This window comes from Sinohyriopsis cumingii, chromosome 3 (assembly GCF_028554795.1).
Source record: "Sinohyriopsis cumingii isolate HCF-2022 chromosome 3, ASM2855479v2, whole genome shotgun sequence".
Taxonomy (NCBI): Eukaryota; Metazoa; Mollusca; class Bivalvia; order Unionida; family Unionidae; genus Sinohyriopsis; species Sinohyriopsis cumingii.
Window position 1 is genome coordinate 54,520,519 of NC_142963.1, and position 20,632 is coordinate 54,541,150.

General features: G+C 34.2%; 1 protein-coding gene across 4 annotated transcripts in view; it reads left to right on the forward strand.

Annotated features, from left to right (window-relative positions):
- LOC149802881 (tuberin-like) overlaps window positions 1-20,632 on the forward strand; it is a 194,860-nt gene that overhangs the window by 165,671 nt on the left and 8,557 nt on the right. For 2 of the 4 annotated variants that reach the window (XM_089952331.1, XM_089952332.1), the window contains exons 34-36: window positions 4,347-4,425; window positions 7,916-7,942; window positions 18,172-18,263. In XM_089952331.1, coding sequence (XP_089808457.1) covers window positions 4,347-4,425; window positions 7,916-7,942; window positions 18,172-18,263 — 198 coding nt within the window. The remainder of the gene's footprint in view (window positions 1-4,346; window positions 4,426-7,915; window positions 7,943-18,171; window positions 18,264-20,632) is intronic. The other 2 variants (XM_089952334.1, XM_089952333.1) reach the window with 2 other exon arrangements.

The following is a 20,632-nucleotide window of genomic DNA, read 5'->3' on the forward strand; positions in this document are numbered from 1 at the left end:
TTTGTATACCGTTTTCATTTGTTCAAAGGTGGCTTTATAAATAGTATGAAATTAAAGGGAGACTATGACAAATTAGTCACTAGTACAACAAGGACTTTTATGAGATAGCATTTATTGAGAAAGAACATCAGAGCTTGTACTTCGTGCAGAAACAGTATCTGTCTGCGTGGGTTCGAGTCTAGGATTCGGCTAACATGGGTATGTGAGAAAGCTCGCCAGCAGCTTTTCGTGGGTCGGTGGTTCTTCCTGGGGTTTTCCCAGGTTCTTCCTCCATTAATACTGGCCGCCATGCATAGCCTATCGTGTGCTGAAATATGGCATTAAACCCCACAACAACAACAGCAGAAACGGTATATAAATAAAGTTCTGCATCTGTATATGCTAACACAGGTATGTATATGGAGTCAGTCAACAGGGATGCATGCTGTATCCTTGATGTTTTTCTGATGTATGTTTTGTTATGGACACGGATGTGAGGGTATCCAAGAAATTAAAAGTCATGTATTTGTTTTTTACATCATGCACATTTGTCTCTATGTATCCCTTATCAAGGCCACTGCTAAATACAACAAGCAATGTTAGTACTGTATATTTTATACAGGTAAAGGTACGAAATTGACACCTACAATTTTCAGCTTTACATTACCAGGCTTTTTCTCATCTGCTTGTTTAGTCTGTCAGCTCATGGAGTGAATGCAATAAAATCTGCAAAGGTGCCGTAAAACCTACTATGACTGCAACAAAATTGGTGACAGAGTTCCACTACATTGGATTTATGTCCACTATGCTTAGTGGGCATCCATCCTCAAGATGTAGTGGAACTCCACCATCTATAGTGGACTCTTAATCCCTTGCCCCCTGTGTTCATGTCTACTGTATTGAGTGGGCAATCCCGACAATTGATAATGAATGTACTGTAGCTCCATATGCCTATCTGAACATTCGTGAGAAGTTTTTTAGCAAGATTGGACAAAAAATACTCAAAATGGACAATTACATTTGGCTAGTTTATTTGTATGCTGATGACAGATTAGATTTTCAGGCCATTACATTAATCTTTCAATTTATTGGACTTTTTTGACAAAAATGTTGTTAGCACAATTAGGCAGAAGCCACTTCAAGTATAAATATTTGTGTTTGTTTGTACAAACCTGTCAATAACTGCCACCAATAGAAAAAATTGGCCTTTGTATACAAGTGACCACTGTACAGAGGTTCACCTTACCATAATTGGTGTTTGAACAAATACCATGCACCAAATGTTGCTATAATTATTATTATTATTATTATTATTATTATTACTACTATCCACAAAGTCATAAAATACGCATATGTTGTGTTCTTTTTTTCATATTTATGTTCCACACAAGATTATTATGTCCTGCTCACTTTCATCCATTCTATAAATTAATCACCTGTTAAAATAATCACCAATCAATATTATTTATTTTTTTGTACACCATGACAACACAAATTTCACTATTGATTGACATCTACATATCACTGTAAAACAATTGACTATTTGTTTGACCAGCTTGTATAAATTAAGCTTGATAAAATCCTTTCACACTTAAAAAATAATATCTGGATTAGTCAGTTGCTCAGCTTGTTTGTGAAAGACCTGTAATGAATAGGGAATCCTAAAAAGCTGTGATCTATGAACTTCTTTGTCTGCCTTTACAGATACGTTTTAAATAAATTTTTTTCAAATCCATGTCAGCATTCTGAAGTGAAAACCACTTAAGATAGACAAATGGAATTTGGTGCACATGGTTGTTTTATGTATTATATAGATAACCTTACCACGTTCTCATGCCATACATTTTTTTAACTTTTTGGATGCAGATTTTATGATTTTCAGTGTGGTAGTGGGGCATGTGTATTACAGATATACATATAGTTTATATAGGTATGTGACACTTATTCAGGCTTGTAATAAGTCACAAGATTTAAAATCCCCCAGTCTGTTGTTGTTGTTTTTGTAGGGTTTAATGCCATTTTTCAGCACACGATAGGCTATACATGGCGGCCAGTATTAATGGCAGAGGAAGAACCCGGGAAAAACCCTGGAAAGAACCACCGACCCAGGAGAAGCTACTGGCAAGCTTTCTCACATACCCACATTGGCTGAATCTGAGACTCGAACCCATGCAGACAGAGGTGAGATGGCAGTGATCCATAACAAAGAGCGCTTTAGACCACTCAGCCACTCGGGCCCCCTCCCCAGTCTGTAAAACATGATATAATTCCCATGTGAGTGTGATCAGTCATCAAGAACTGTACTTTTCAAGTTTGATATGCACAGCCATTTCTACACTTAAAAATGAACTATATTTACTGTACCATCTGTGTCAGCTACATATTGAAATTTACTATCCCTCTAGCTATTGAAATTATGAAAACTATTAGTTTGACAGGAAATTTACTATCCCTCTAGCTATTGCAATTATGAAAACTATTAGTTTGACAGGAAATTTACTATCCCTCTAGCTATTGAAATTATGAAAACTATTAGTTTGACAGGAAATTTACTATCCCTCTAGCTATTGCAATTATGAAAACTATTAGTTTGACAGGAAATTTACTATCCCTCTAGTTATTGAAATTATGAAAACTATTAGTTTGACAGGAAATTTACTATCCCTCTAGCTATTGAAATTATGAAAACTATTAGTTTGACAGGAAATTTACTATCCCTCTAGCTATTGGAATTATGAAAACTATTAGTTTGACAGGAAATTTACTATCCCTCTAGCTATTGAAATTATGAAAACTATTAGTTTGACAGGAAATTTACTATCCCTCTAGCTATTGCAATTATGAAAACTATTAGTTTGACAGGAAATTTACTATCCCTCTAGCTTATGCAATTAGGAAAACTATTAGTTTGACAGGAAATTTACTATCCCTCTAGCTTATGCAATTATGAAAACTATTAGTTTGACAGGAAATTTACTGTCCCTCTAGCTATTGAAATTATGAGAACTATTAGTCTGACAGGAAATTTACTATCCCTCTTGCTATTGAAATTATGAAAACTATTAGTTTGACAGGAAATTTACTATCCCTCTAGCTTATGCAATTATGAAAACTATTAGTTTGACAGGAAATTTACTATCCCTCTAGCTATTGAAATTATGAAAACTATTAGTCTGACAGGAAATTTACTTGACTTGGGCTAGCAGGATTCCACTTATTTTGACCCTGACAAGCTGCTGTTTTTTGTTTGGATACAACATCACGATTATATTATAGCCATCAAGATCAAGTGATACATAGATGTTGATTTTGCTGTGTCAACATTGCAAAAACAGTGCTTGACTGGCCAACTCCAAAAAGACAAATTTATCATAATTTTGCCAAACCATCACCACAATGTGGTTTTCGAACATTGCAAAAGAAAGTTATTTTTAGTGTCCAAAACCATACAGTATAGAGATGGTAATTGACACTTGGGTCATTTCTCATGGTTCTGAACACCTGCCTTTGTCATAGTTCTGAATACCTGCCTTTATCATGGTTCTGAATACCTGCCTTTGTCATAGTTCTGAATACCTGCCTTTGTCATAGTTCTGAATAACTACCTGCTGTGTGCATGCATGCATGTGCAAATGTAAAGTGTATGTCAATGTAGTTATGTAGGAACATTTACTTAAATTTAATATTAATTGTTGTTCTAAAATTTAATACTAAAATAGATTATAGTAAAGTCTATTCAATCCCAGTTTTTTAATACTCTACACCTTAGATGTCATTTACAATGGTGTCAGAGTACTAAATGTCAAGAAAGGAGAACATTGGGATGATCATAGCAAATAATTGGGCGATGCAAATTTGATTTCAACATGCATTATTTTCATTTGTGACATCACAGATATGACATTAAGTTGAGTTTGTACTGGATCACACCTTTAAGTTGACATTGCCAAAAAATGTCCACTTGCTTTAACATTGATCTTGCCATATATATTTCTCACAGTGTGTACTAATGACCTGCCAAAGGTATATAGACATATTAGGATCCCAAAAAGTGAATAATTGCATTTACAGATATATTTAATCAAATTCTAAAAAATGACACCTCTTACTGAAATAGTCGCTTATGAATGCCTATATGACCTCCATGATTTTTGCTATTCAGTAGTATGGCCTTGTGCATGTACAAATTAATTAATAGTGCATCATAATTGTACTTGTACACACACATTTTTTTTAATGTTGAGCATTAATGTGTGTGTGTGTGTGTATATATATATATATATATATATATATATATATATATATATATATATATATATATATATATATATAACTATAGACATGTTTCCTTTCATTGTACATTACAGGGTCAGTTCAACTATGTGAATATTGTTATCAAACCGCTGGACTATGAGAGCAACACGGTCACACTACAAGCAAAAGAGGGTATGTAAAAGCAGTGATCTCAAGGCTCGCTCTACAACCTTAGTATTGCTTGTCATGTTTGGAGGAATAAATATAAAATGGGGATATATATAAAACTTGATTTTTTTAAAATAACAATGCTTGTTACTGGTAACAGAGAGAAGTTGGTTCATAAAATATATTGACAAAGATTAATGCTGAAATATTTGCATTTTTTTAATTTTCCTACTCTAAAATATTTTATTAATTTATAAGAATCCAGTTATTAGCTCACCTGTACAAAGTAGAATAGAATTATTGTCCCACCTGGCATTGGTGTTTTCTTTGGTGTGGCCCACATTTCACATATACTGACATTGGTTAAATTTCATGTTTAAAGTTTATTTATTAAGCTCTGTTCTTGCAAGAATCATCAAACTTAATGATTTTATGTATCTCTATTGGTATCATACCCTTACAAATAAAGAAGGTCAGTGTGACCTACACTTCACTGTTTACTGGCCTAGGTTAAGTTTATGCATTGAACTCATGATCAAATAGTTTTTTTTTTACCTAGAATCTTGAAACTTGTTGTGTAGGGATGCATAACACTCATCACAAAAGTAGGTCACTTTGATCTTATTTCATGCATCACTAACTTTTGTTCAATCTCAGCCCAGTTCATGCCAAAATTATCAAATAAGATAATTGCAATTGTTTCTGTTAGTACCACACACTTACAACAAAAGAAGGTTACTGTGACACACATTTCACATTTTACTGGCTTTCAGTTAGGTGTATATGCTTAGCTCATGATCACATAGGGTTTATTTTTGCCTCTAATGCAATATACTGCAATACCTGGAGTCATAAGAGAATGCATCTTCTTAATGAGTACTACACTGTCATTTTCAAAGTAGTGCTTCCCTGACATGGGTACATTTTATATTTTTACTGTTCATGCTTGAATCATTAAACTAGGTGATTGTATACAGCCTTCGTAGTACACTCCCATACAAGAAAGGTTACTGTTACCTACATCTTGCATTTACTGACTTGGGTGCATTTGTTACAGTACTGCTGCCTTACAATCACAAGGTCACTGTGACCTATCTTTTTTTCTTTTCTAACATGGGTTATGTATTCATGGGAGTAAGTTCTTCCATGCTATTTACATCACAGCCTACTCAGAAGTCCTTTTTGTGACCAGTGCAGTTGGAAGCAGGAATAAATGTTTATTCAGCAGTAAACTTTCCATATACTAAGTGACTATACATTTGTATATTGTGATACCCTCAACAGGTTAACTGTGTATTGCACATGTAAATGAGTGTAGGATTTGGATGAGTGGATTGTATGCCCCATGCTTTTCCTGTGAGGCTTTATCTGTAGTGACAAATAAAAGTAATTATTGATGAATGAATAATGCTTGGACTGCTGACCAAGGTTACTCAAAGCCAGTGACTTCCACAAAGTAAAATCTAGCATTTAGGGGTGGAATAGTACAGTAGCTTCTGGAACAGAAATTAATGACAATGATACTTTAAAAAATAATATAAAAACACCATTGCTCCATGGTTTTTATCAACTTGTTATAGTACTTCTTCGCTGATATTATAGTCTGTATAGAAGATAATTTTCTTTTTTTATTCTTTTATATCAGCTATTCCTTTTCACAGTATGTATTAGGTAGTTAGGTAGGTGGTTTACCAGTATGTCAGTACACTACTGGCTATATAGTGCTCATTAAGAGTTTAAATTTTAAATTTTAAAGATGTTCAGAATTAAAATGTCTTGAGACAAAATTGCAGGTGCTATTGTTTTTTTTTTTGTTAAATCACTTAAGTCAGAATTTTGTTTTATGCATGATAATTAATGTTTACAGTAGCTACTGGAGATTTAGCTTTGTAAAGGTGAGCTGTATAATTGATAATTGCACTTACCTTATTAAAAGTTATAACGAATAACAAAAGGTCAGAAAAGGAGTAAATAAACTGTAATGAAATTTTCCTATATATGATCAGATACATTTTTCTTAAACTTTTACATTTTAATATTCACAATTTTATATTTGTTTGTTCGTATTTAAAAGCAGCTGCACCCAGTGGACTGTTAAAATGTGCCCATCAATCCCTTCATCTGTCTGTTTGGCATCAACACTTTGGTTGATGTTACCATTTAGCACAATTTATTTCTAAAACAGAATTGCCTGTAGAGCCCTATAACTGGAGATAACAATGTGTCTTGTATTTTATTGTGTTCCCAACATACCACATCAAATTTTTTAAAGTGTATTTAGTTTCAAACCCAGGAATAAAAATATCGAAGATATTATATTCTTATCTAGAGTTTTAAAAACTTTGCATTTCATTTTGCATTGAGTTCAGTTTCTCATGAGACTAAACTTGAGATGTAGGAGAATAAATTTGTGTACTACTCTGTTCAAACTGAAAAATGCTTACTGTATACTATATACATGCTTTACAATTTGGTCTTGCTACCATTGGCAATTAGGTCATAACACCAATGGGGATCTGGTCATACCATTGGCAGTTTTCTTGAAATACTTTGTAACCTGCTTTGTTTGCTTTAAGAACTTTAATTTCTCTTTGATGCTCTTCACGAACCTCAAAATTGTTTCAGTTTTGATTAAATAAGAACACATTTGTTAGTGAAGGAAAAAGCATAATATTGGCAGTTAAAAAGTTTGCTAAACTCTGGTTATTGTGCATTAAAATCTTGGTAAAACATTGATCTTGCAAATGGTCAATCCAGACCTTTCATTCATAAAAAAAATATCTCAGTTTGTTAAATGTTATCTGCATAAGAGATCACCCAAAGAATTGGATCCAATTAGTTGTGATAGCCAATGTTATAATATACTTTTAACCTTCAATTGGCCATTAATACTTCATGTGTGATAGACTTTTTACTTCATCATATAATCACATGACTTGTATGACTTGCATTGATTGATTAAACTCCAGAACACTCTTGGATTTTAGTATGGGAAAGGGTATCATTTCATGTTCCATTCAGAGTTGGACAAATTTCATGATTAAACAGTTGCCCACTTGGCTACACAGGAAATGAATTGGTAACTTTGTCTACATGGAGTAGCCTAAAATGTCTCTTTAATATAAAAATTGTTGATGTTTTGAAAAAATGTTAAACAAATCATTATATCAGGTTACTTGAATTCAACATATGGTAACTCTGACCCACTATTAAAATAGTCCCTGGACTTCCTGCATTGTATGGGTACTCCATATCTAACATTCAAGTAGCCCCAGGGCTCTGGACACAAATTTAGTCAGGCCATATATGTTCAGAAAACTATTTTGAACTAGATTTATCAAGGGAAACAGTTCTTTTACTGGAATTATTGTAGGTATCTTATTTATTATAGTGATTGTAAGTTACTGTAGTCAATATACAAATATAGGAGTGATATTTAAACTGTTGTAAAGGTATTCTAACACTTTCTTGCACTCTTGAAGGCTAATTTTCTTAAAAATCACATCTATTTTAGTGCCATTCAAAGACCATATCACAACAGGTATTTTATGCTGGGTTTTTTTTACCACTCTGTCATGCTTTTGCCAATTTTATAACCTGCCTTAGCCTTTAGTTTATTTTGTAATATTAAATGTTAGATATTTTACATTCTGAATATGTAAAATCAGATCAAGGTTTACAGATTTCCCTTTTTCTGTATCATTGCACTGTCTTCAGATTCGTTTTTAAATACATACTTGGATACTTTTTTATTTGATTAAAGATTATGTATTAATGATGTCAGAATTCATATATATGTCATGGTTAGTACAAGTGTCATAATAAAACAAGAAGTCATAGAATGTAGCAATAAATTGCCTGCTGTTCTCAATGCTAATGCAACATAAAGGTTGTAATATCCAGAATAGATCAGTTCTTTGGCTTTACAACTTTGAAATTGCATGTTTAAGTCCTCATGCTGTGACTGTTGCATGCAATGGAGTGTCAGTCTGCCCATACATGAATACATTTTGTGTCTTGAGTACTGCATTTAAATTTTCTACCCTAACAGATCACAGTCTGTGCCTTGACAATAAATTTCTTAAATAGATGGCACTTGCTTCTTGAAGTGCAGCTCATATTCTGTGCATGTATCTTATTTAACAGTATGTCCCATCAGCAGCAACTGTTTTTACAATGAAAGGTTTGCATGTAATTTTAAGCTCATTCTACAAAGTAGAGAGAACTCAATTTACTACTCCAGGTTTTGGCATCTCCATCACTTTTAGCAAATGTAAAATATATAGTGGTCACCCAATTTTGAGGCCAGCACCTGTACTCTTTAGTTTCTTGGAATCTCCTGCCTTGGAAAGGACCAAAGGAGATTACTTTGAAATTGCATTTTTGTTGCTGTTTTGGGATTTTTCCACCATATTTCAACATACAATAGGCTATATATGGTGGCCTGTATAGCTGGTAGAAAAAGAACCGGGAAAACCCCAGAAAGAACTACCAACCCATGGGAAGCTACTGGCAAGCATTCCCCCATAACCACATTGTTGAAACCAAGACTCTTAAAGTACCACTTCAGTGGCCTAGCAGTTAGAGTGTCTGCCTCAGATGTGGGAGGTTGCTGGCTCAAACCCCGGCTGAGTCATACCAAAGACTGATAAAAATGGTAGTAAAAGCTGCCTCACTAGGTGCACACCATTAAGAGGTTTGTGTTAGGACTTGTCTACCTGGTGTCAGGATAATGTGACTGGGAGGGACATGATGCTATGACATTGTCATGATGCCCCAGTGTTAGACATCACTATAAACTGCTACACTGCAGACATCATAGTGATATGACTGAAAAATTGTTAAAGCTACATTAAAAATCCAAATCACACACACTCAAACACGAGGAGAGAGATAGCAGCGTTCGTAAAGGTGAGTGCTTTAGACCACTTGGCCACCTGGTACCCCTGCATTTGGGTGTATTTAGCTACTGATTATATTGGTTGTGGACATTTTTTTTCAAATAATTGTCCCACTGAATAATGAACTTGATGAGTGATGTGTGTTAATGAATACAGCATCCTTCCTAGAAAAGTAATTTTTAAAAATGTGTGTGATGATTATACATTATATGTTATAGATGCCTACTGGTTATGTATCCAGGATGTGGGAACTGGAGCAACCTGGCAATTACTGTTTTGCTAATTAAGATTAAAATGATAAGATTTTGGATTAGTTTTGAGACAGTATAGGAGTTTGACAAATTAATGGTAAAATGCTACCATTTAATAGCAAATTTTCATATCTCTGCAAGCATGCTTTCAGTTAACTTTAATACCAAAGACTAACCTCTTTACAAATTGTTCTGAAACCAGCACACCCAAACTCTCCCATCCCCACCCTTAAGAAGATATATGCTGATAACCAGACATCACCCCAATATTTACTCAGAAAATATGCAACCTAAATGTAAATATATGAAAATACTGTTGATTATTTATACTCTATACCAGCAATGAAAGTGGAAGGGGCATATAGTGTTACCAGAGACCTTCAGATATTCTGTTCATCCATCTATCATGCTTTGGTCATGTTTTTAGGTCACTACAGAATCCTTTAGGTCAGATGAGACTAATGCAAGCTAGACGGCCATCATGGAAGCTGTAGGCCCCATCATAAAAGAGACAAAATAAAAGACAGTACAGATTTCAGTTTGTAAACAACACGTATACTTGTTTTCATTGACTATTAGCAGATATGGAAAAGCATACCTTGTATCAGTCATTCTGACTTAGCAAAATTTTCCCCATTTTGATGGCCATTGAAGACTACAGTAACTCCATTTTGATGACTTCTGAATTTTCAATCAGTCATTTAGTAAAACGCAGATAAACATGAAAGACATTTTATCATAAATCATCTTGATTTTTCAGTTTCATGTCTGACAGAATCTGGAAATTTAAAATATTTGCATGATCCAAAGCATGAGACAAAAGCAGAAATAGAAAAGAAATGATTTTACTTCCTTTACATAATTAGACCTTTCATGTTTACATAAATTGAAGATATTCGCTTGATCGAACACATGGGGAAAAAACAGAAATAGAAATAAAGCAAAACTGATTTTATTTCATTTGCATGGTTAGACTGTTGTTATACATATGCAGTGTTAATTCACACATAGTGTGTTAACACAAGAATAGCCATCAGTCAGAAGGACAGATGTTTTGCCAAATGCATGGGTCCTGTGACAAATACATTGGCACTGTGACAAATACATTCGCACTGTGACAAATGCATTGGCACTGTGACAAATACATTGGCACTGGGCTTTATGGATTGATTGTAATTTGAAAGACTTCTTAGTGGAAGCCTCCATGTCAATGACACATAATCGTACAGAACAGCAATAAAAAACTACTTTTCTCCATTTCCTGATTATAAGTCTGATGTAGCTGCAAACTGCATAGACCAGCTCTGCTTTCAAATAATGCACCAGTAGATCTTGTTCTATGCAGTTTGTTAGGAGTAATCATTAAAACAAACAACATATGCCCAGATCTGCCAGTGCATTATTTGCTGGCAGATCTGGATGTATATTGTTTGCAGTTTGACCCAACTTATATGTGAGTTTTTATGGGAAAACTGCAACAAAAAGGACAGATTTCACAGTATATAAATTTTCTCCATACTATCAATGCATTTCATTTGTCTTTGAATAACTATTATGTATCATGTTACGTGTGATATTATTACATTGATTTTTTCAGAATACTAGTCTTGTTTTTAGTATTTCTTTTATCCTTTAGTAAGTTCTCCAGTCATTGGGGTCAAATGCTGCTGACCACACTGTTTATAGAGTTTTGTATAGTGAGAGCTGTGGTATATACCAAATCATGATATATCAAGAATTTCATTACACTGTGACCCCCGCTATAACATGGTAGTTGGGAGCCATAGAACCTGACCATGTTATAGGCCAAACCATGTTATAAGCAACCAGGTCAGTTAGCTGAGGAAAATGATGCATATACCCCAAAAGATTGCAGGGGGGGTATGTAATAAATGCGGGCAGTAAAATATGTGCTTCATTCGCACAGTTACACTCTTAAATCGATGGATATTAAATGATAAATACACCTGTAGTGAAAACAGAGAAGGCATGTATACTAGTTTACTTTATTTAGAGAACCATGATGAATATACGTGAATACTATTTATATTTACATGTTTAATGTATAGCATGAATAGACTATCAACACCATGTACTCACCCATGAATCTCATATACTGTACAATGAATCCTTAATACAAGTGATTCCATTGAAAATATGCACACACACAGATTAAAAATATTCATTAATTTTGGCACAGGTCATATTGGTCTGAATTTAGTGGAAGAACATGAAACAATCTCGTAATGAATGATGAAACACATTTATTTTTCAGTATGTCCCAAGTCGGTAAAAATTAGTTTGCGTTTTAAGCCGAACTTTGGTAGCGTTTGTAAGCATAGACGTTTTCCCTGCAAAAAGGAAACTTTCATGGCACAGTTAACGTGTTCCAGTCATGTTGGAAAATGCAAAATTCCATCAGATTTCATTATTTTTATTTAAGTTTGGTACTGACTTCCTTTGAAGAAAAGTTCTTTGTTTTTATTGAAGATTGTAGTTGGCTCTCTTTGATGAAGGGTGCATGCATTATTGACGTCACCGCTAAAGGCCAGCTTTAGAGAACCAAACAAATGCCCATTTCTTTGTGTGATAGCAACATCAAATAATTGAATTGCATGATTGAGACTGATTTTTTTCCATTTGCTGTGCACATTTTCATAACAATCAGTGCTTCAAAGGTAATCTGTTTCCTTTGAAATTTCAGCAAACTATTTTATCTGGGTAATTTTAAAAAGGAATTGCCCGTCATTTGGACTAGTCTAGTTACTGTTCCTCCCTGCCTGTTGAATAAACTAATAAGTAAGATGTAGGGTTTTTAAAAAAAACTTTTACATTTGTGGTAGCAGCATGATGCTGCCTTCCACACATGCATGAAAAATTTAGCAACGGGTCAATAGACGATAGAGACGCAGGTGTTCTGGTCTGATGACAGAGTTTATTGCAGAAAATGTGAGTGTTCTGAAGGATTTAATTCTGAGTGAAAAGAAGAGGAATTTTACTCACCATCCACATGCAAATGTCAGTCTTTGTAAATATATTAATTACTAGCTAGCGGCCACAAATCTGATGAAAGATAGATTACGAGATAATACCTCGTCCAGTTGATCTCAGTTACCAGAAATGTCAACAACAAAAAACCAGATATCTCACAACATACAGTGCTCATGCTAGATGTCAAGATAAGCGGATTATGATATAACAGTTTAGATGGTTTGTCAATATGGACAAAGAATTCATTTATGTAACAATAGATAAATTTCAGCACATTTTATATCCAGTTTGCGGATTCCTTTCATGGGGTCTCTGAATTTCTCCACTCCAAACCAATGGTTGTATATACAGGTTTAAACAGCCAACAATGTTGCCAATAGAAAAAATTGCCAGATGGTATAATTTGCTGCCAATAAGGAAAAAAATCCAGATTTGCAACATTGGCGATGCCCTACATGATCCCAGAATAAACATTTTAGTTTTCGTACTTTTAAGAAGTAAAAACTACTTTATCATGTACAAGAAAAATACATGTAAAATTTCAGGAGGCACGCCATGATCGTCTTGTAATATTCATATGCAATCTCATCCCCAAAATGATAATAACTTAAACTTTGTACTTTTTTTTGGTACTTTTTAGAAAGATTTTTTTGTGTGTGAGAAAAATACATTAATATGAAATTTCGGGAGCCACACTATGACCGTGTTATATCTGAATTAATGTTATAAGGGGGCGTTCTATAGCAGGGTCACACTGTGTATACCAAATCATGATATATCAAGAATTGCATTATATACCAAATCATGATATATCAAGAACTGCATAACATATCAAATCATGATATATCAAGAATTGCATTATTTACCAAATCATGATATATCAAGAATTGCATTACACACCAAATCATGATATATCAAGAATTGCATTACTTACCAAATCATGTTTTATCAATAATTGCATTACATACCAAATCATGACATATCAAGAATTACATTACATACCAAATCATGATATATCAAGAATTGCATTACTTACCAAATCATGATATATCAAGAATTGCATTATATACCAAATCACTTACCAAATCATGTTAAATCAAGAATTGCATTACTTACCAATCATGATATATCAAGAATTGCATTACTTACCAAATCATGATATATCAAGAATTGCATTCCTTACAAAATCATGATATATCAAGAATTGCATTATATACCAAACTGCAGTATAGCAAGAATGATAAGATTTTTTTTTATTGTGTTTTTTATAAGGAAGTAAAGATTGAACATTAGCTTCATGTTGTTTTCTCAATCCATGTTATACATTGGTATAGTTTTGGACATCACATCCATAACGGTATTGCATTATATCTGGAATTGCATTATAACAGGGTTCATAATAATGAGGGAGAGCTGTTTGTATCTTTTATTCAGAAATAACAAAAACATTATTATCATATTTTATTGAAGTTTCAGTGATATTGTGCAGCATGTCTATACTATTTTCTCTTGAATACAATGACCATCCAAATGCAATTATATATATATGTATGTATGTGTGTATATATATATATATATATATATATATATTAAAAATGGCACATACATAAATTGCTCATACATGTGTACCCTTCATTATAACACAGTACTTGTTATAAGGCAGGTGTGCTTATGAATCCCATTTCATTATTCAGTAGTAGAATTATTTCTAATAACGTACTTCACTACAAGGCAATATACTCTTTGGCTCCCATGGGCAGTGTTAGAATGGGGAATCTTGTGTAAGGAGATAATACTAGTCATCATCAAGAATAAAACATTCTCTCCCAATAAGACCATTTATTATAACACAATTACTGTTATATGGTAGGTATGGTCCTGGATCCCATTTCATTATTCTGTAATAGCATTATTTGTATTATGTACTTTGTCATTGTTGTTGTTGTTCTAAGGTTTAACGCCATTTTTCAGCACAAGATAGGCTATACATGGCAGCCAGTATAACTGGTGGAGGAAGAACCCTGGAAAACCCAGGGAAGAACCACCGACCCACGAGAAGCTACTGGCAGGCTTTCCCACGTACCCATGCTAGCTAAGCTTTGGACTCGAACACACGCAGACAGAGGTGAGATGGCAGTGATCAGGAACGGTGGGCGCTTTAGACCACTCAGCCACTCGGGGCCCCTGTATTATGTACTTTATTATAAGGCAGTTTAATTGTAATTCAGTACACACTAAGGATCGATGTACTTAGATACTTTATGCACCAAGCATGTTTTCATTTGCTTGAAAAACTAAAGCTTCGTTTTCACATATATCAATACATAATGTATTATCATTGATTTTGCTTTGCCAAGTGCACTTGTATATTAGGCTGTTGAAATAGTAAGCTGTTTACTTACATCAATGTACTTTGCCTCTCCTGATATCCAGCCTCATGATAGATATATGTCTGTAGTCAGAATAGTGTAGGACATTTGAAAATAGTGTGTGTACAGGGATTGGTAAATTTGTCTGACGAGGATCATAATACGTATTAAGTTTCCCAACAGCCTACTGAAAAATGCAAAAGTGGTTGCATTTACAAACTTTTGTCAATATTGAATCTCTCTATAATTCAGAAAAGAGCAATGACTCATGAAAAAAATTGTGGGTGTGTCAAGATTTGTCAGTATGTGTATCTTCAGGAGATGACCATCACCTTTGTAGTATTTTCACAGTGATCCGTAAATACAAACCTGAATACAGTTTGGGTTCACAAGATTCAGTTTTGCATTGTGCTATACTGCAGAAAAATGGGCAATAACTCTATCAAAAATTTCACAAGTGCATTGATTTGTCAATAGGCATATCTTCATTTGATGTCCATAACACGTGCAGATGTACAAAGTTTCATTGCAGACATTCTTTAACTGATACAGGTTACATTCATGATAATCTGTCATACACTAGCTACATCCAGATCCAAGTCAGATGGAGCTGTAATAAATAAAAAGTGCAGAAGCACATGGATTTGGTGATAGGCACATCTTCAGATGATAAACTGACTAGGACAAAGTTTCATGGCAATACACTGATATCAGTTGAAATTGTTTTCACAAATTTCTCTCTGCACAAGGGCAATAACTTTAGCAAATATTACCAGAGCACAGTAACATTGTGATGCATTGAAAACCTGCATTAATTACATTCAAAGGATTTTTTTATACACTGCATTCAGTTTTAAGACAAAAAGGCCAATAACTCTAATAAAAATTGCAGTGGTGATGTGGTTTGTCAGTATGTACATTTTAGGTGATGTTGTTAATATTTATAGGGATTTGTCAGTATTTACATTTTAGGTGATGTTGATAATATTTATAGGTATTTGTCAGTATGTACATTTTAGGTGATGCTGATAATATTTATAGGGGTTCATAAATACTGAATAAAAACTGGAGCTTGTTGCACTCACAAGAGTGTAGGACAGACAGAACAAAAATTCATATATATCTCCTCTTCAAGAAGATAAAATAATATTTTTGGAAACAGATGTATACAACAAACTTTAAATATAATGAAGTTCAGCAGACATTAAAATTTAGTTAATTATAGATGGAGCTGGAATATTGATTCTTGATCCAGGTAATTTAAAATTAGTCAGAAATGTTTTTAAAGAAATGCTGTTGACTTGAAAGACATAATCATTTGTAGATGACCTGCTTAGATTACAACAGTATTTCAGGTTTTTATGCAATTTTGGACTTTTTTGGACTTGGACTTTTATTTTATGAAAATCTTTATAGCATATTTAAGTAAAACCACTTGAAGAAGACACATTAAATTTGGTATGCATGTTTATGTGCATACACAATGTTGACAAACTTATTGGATTTTCATGACATGCTAGCAGTTTTTAACCTTTTTTATATAAAAAGTTTCAACTTTTTTAGACTTACTTTTTGTTCTGCAGTGATGCCAGTCATGTTTATTTGTTTTGCCATGGTGGCATTCAAGTTTTACAAACACAGCTCTAATTATTTATGTTGTAATTGTTGTAATAACTGATTCATTTGCACTTATTTTTGGCTCCAAGAAAGTGTGAGCACTCAATTGCACTCTATTTACATGTTTCCATATTTGGATGTATTTCAGTTTACATCTGTGTTATTATGTTTATATGTATCCCTATATTTATTTTGTTATGTTTGTATATATTCCTATATTTATGTTGTTACGTTTGTATATATCTCTATGTACATTTATGCTGTGTCAAGGATTTCATGATATAAGTCCGCATTTTATTTCTACTTTTAAATGAAGAAAAATGTCAAAGCCAGACACAAATTTGACAACCAATGATTTTATTTTTTTTTAATATAAAGAACATAAGACATTTCATAGTGCACAGTTTTAAAAGTTCATACCATATTGAATTGAAGCTATCAGTTGTTGTTGTTGTTGTTGTGGGGTTTAATGCCATTTTTCAGCACACGATAGGCTATGTATGGTGGCCAGTATTAATGGTGGAGGAATAACCCGGGAAACCCCCGGGAAAAACCACTGACCCACGAGAAGTTACTGGCAAGCTTTCTCACATATCCACATTGGCCGAACCCTAGACTCAAACCCACACAGACAGAGGTGAGATGGCAGTGATCCATAACGGAGAGCGTTTTAGACCACTCGGCCACTCGGGGCCCCAAAGCTATCAGAATGAAAACATTTGTGTCGATATCTTTTTTTAAGTGATTTCATTATTAATGAAGAGATTTGCATCTTTTTTGACAATACATAGACAGTTAATACTGAATCCAACTATAGACTGCACAGGCCCAGATCTGCCATTGCATAAAGCACTGGCAGATCTGAGTCTGTGCAGTTTATTTGGAGTTATCAGTGGACCATGATATGCATGTGCATGATGCTACAGCAGATCAGGATCTTTGTTGTTTCAGTTGTCTCAACTTGTTAGTGAGTAGGTATACATGGTAGGCAGAAGCAAAAATCCTGGTTTTGATGAGTAAATGGATGCTGTTAATCATGCATACCAACTTGTTACATGAAAAGACCATGATGGACAGTTCATTACAACTACAATTTAATTTCATTTTGCTGTTTTCAAATAAATCTTGTAAGAACAAACATGCCAAGGCTTCCAGTGGAACAAAAAAAATGGGCATAAATGCACAAGTCAGCTGAAATTCAATGGTAAATTTATTTAAGACCCTGTTATCAAAATAAAAGTTCAACACAATGTTTATTGTTTGGAAAACTACATAATAAATTGTTGACTGTCACTAATTTGCAAACATTGGCTGAATTATGGTAAATATTGTTGCAAAAACATAGCAGTGCTGAAATATTATGACTGACAGTATGTCAGGGTTGTGGTGGGACTGACAGTACATCAGGATTGTAGTGGGATTGACTACTTCAGAATCATGGTGGAACTGACAGTACATCAGGATTGTGGTGGGACTGACAGTATGTTAGGCTTGTCATGGTACTGACAGTACATCAGGATTGTGGTGGGACTGACAGTATGTTAGGCTTGTCATGGTACTGACAGTACATCAGGATTGTGGTGGGGGTCTATTTGTTGTTAGGAAATTCAGCATTTCATGAATTTTGTTTGCATTTTGCAGATATAGCAGAAATACTGGGTCATAAGGACACAAAGATTATATCAGACACCAATTTGGCAACACTTGTCCAACAGATTGCTATGCACTGCAATGTAAGTACAAAGAAGACTATTATATCCCTATGTTGTCTTTTGCTAATCAGCAGAACAGGTATCGTGTTGAAAGTGCAACAAATTGGATCTTATAAATATATATTGGGAATTGTTTTTAATCAGGTTTGGGACAGGCGTCCAAAAAATATCTTGCAAAAGGCAGCAGTAAATATTATGATTTTTAGATGTGAAATATATACTTACATATAATTTTGGTCCAGCTGCAGTCAGCACTGATCTGCCAATGCATAGTGCACTGGCAGATCATAGCCTGTGTTGTTTGGCGTACAGTTTAATCCTGAGGTTTAGTGGTCCCAGATGAAAATGTTCCCCCACAAACATCCAAATGGCCACCATGGCAGTCAACCTGGAAACATTTTTATCACTACCCATGAATGGCTGACTATACTGACATGAGGCTTTCACTAAAACACTTCTTACTACCTGTAGATGGTCATAAATGAAATGGCATAAATCTGACATCTAACATCCTGACATTTGTTTAATCATCACTCCCTCCTCTTCAATGGGTGTGGCTTTCACTACAAAACATTTTAAGACATGTAGATGGTCATACATGAAAATGGTACTGATTTGACATCCAGTATTGTGGCCACCTTAAAATGGTACTGATTTGACAACCAGTATTGTGGCCATCTTGAAATGGTACTGATTTGACATCCAGTATTGTGGCCATCTTGAAATGGTACTGATTTGACAACCAGTATTGTGGCCATCTTGAAATGGCACTGATTTGACAACCAGTATTGTGGCCATCTTGAAATGGTACTGATTTGACAACCAGTATTGGCCCATCTTGAAATGGTACTGATTTGACAACCAGTATTGTGGCCATCTTGAAATGGTACTGATTTAACATCCAGTATTGTGGCCATCTTGAAATGGTACTGATTTGACAACCAGTATTGTGGCCATCTTGAAATGGTACTGATTTAACATCCAGTATTGTGGCCATCTTGAAATGGTACTGATTTGACAACCGGTATTGTGGCCATCTTGAAATGGTACTGATTTGACATCCAGTATTGTGGCCATCTTGAAATGGTACTGATTTGACATTCAGTATCGTGGCCATCTTGAAATGGTTCTGATTTGACATCCAGTAACATGGCTGTCTTGAAAACCTTATTATTGCTACCCCTCTAGAATGAATCAGGTCATCTCATTATAGGTGTTCACTAACACTTAATATAATGGTCTTCAGTAAAAAACAGATTCTGATCAAACATCCAGCATGGGCACAGTGCTGGTCATCTTGAAATTTTGTGGTATTGATACTTCTACTAATGTTTATATCAACATAGTTTTCACTAAAAGACTTCTTACGGTATGTAATTGATCCTGAATGAAAATGGTGCAGATATCACCTACCCTATTTATCCATCACCGCAGCAGTTATCATGAACTCTTGTTATGACTACTCTTCCTGAATGTATTCTCATATTGACATGGGGTTCTTGCTATAAGAATTTGTACCCTATGTAATTTGTCTTATATGACCTGACCTACAAAATTTTTGTTTGTTGGCCATCTTGAAAATCTTTGTATGGATACTTGTCTTGAATAGATCCTTAAATTATCATCAGCTTTCACTGAACACTACAACAGTATGAACATATCCTGAATGAATATGGTACTGATCTGATTCTGATACGGGGGTTTTCACCAAAACACCTCTTCCAATATGGAATTTGTCATGACTGAAAATGGTGCAGTTCAGATCACCAACGTATCTATTGTGAGCAAGTTTGGTATCCTAACATATCTGACCTTAAGACAAAGGTCACTGCTTCCATTTTTGTATTTCAATGAACATGTGAACAGTGGCTTATACGTGTCTAAATGAATTGTAACTGGACTTTCTATTTTGTTGTTTTTCAGTAAAGAAGATGAATATCAGCACTCTGACAATTAATTTCAAGTCAAAGGTCTTGACTGGGGGCAGGGTTATATTTGTGGTGGTTGGGGAGCATGGTAGCAAACAAATATATATGGATATTTATCAGACCTAGTTTTTTAATATATCTGATAAATGTTACATATGAAGCCAGTTCTATAACTTTTCCTTTACTAGTACTGTTATGGATCAGACCAAACCTAGCATGTGCGTATTTCTTAAATGTATCTGAGATGAGTTCAGTGCTGTCAAGTTCAAGGTTAAAAGTAACTGTTTGTATCTTGTAAACATACTAACCCAAACATATAGGAAGATATGTTTCTTACCAGATTTGGTGTCTTTGAGTTTCTCAAGAATATCTGAGATGATTTCATTACTCAGTAATTTAAAAATGTAAATGGAGGAAAGAAACAAATTTCTTATGACAAAATTCTTTACAGCCAGCAAAGTG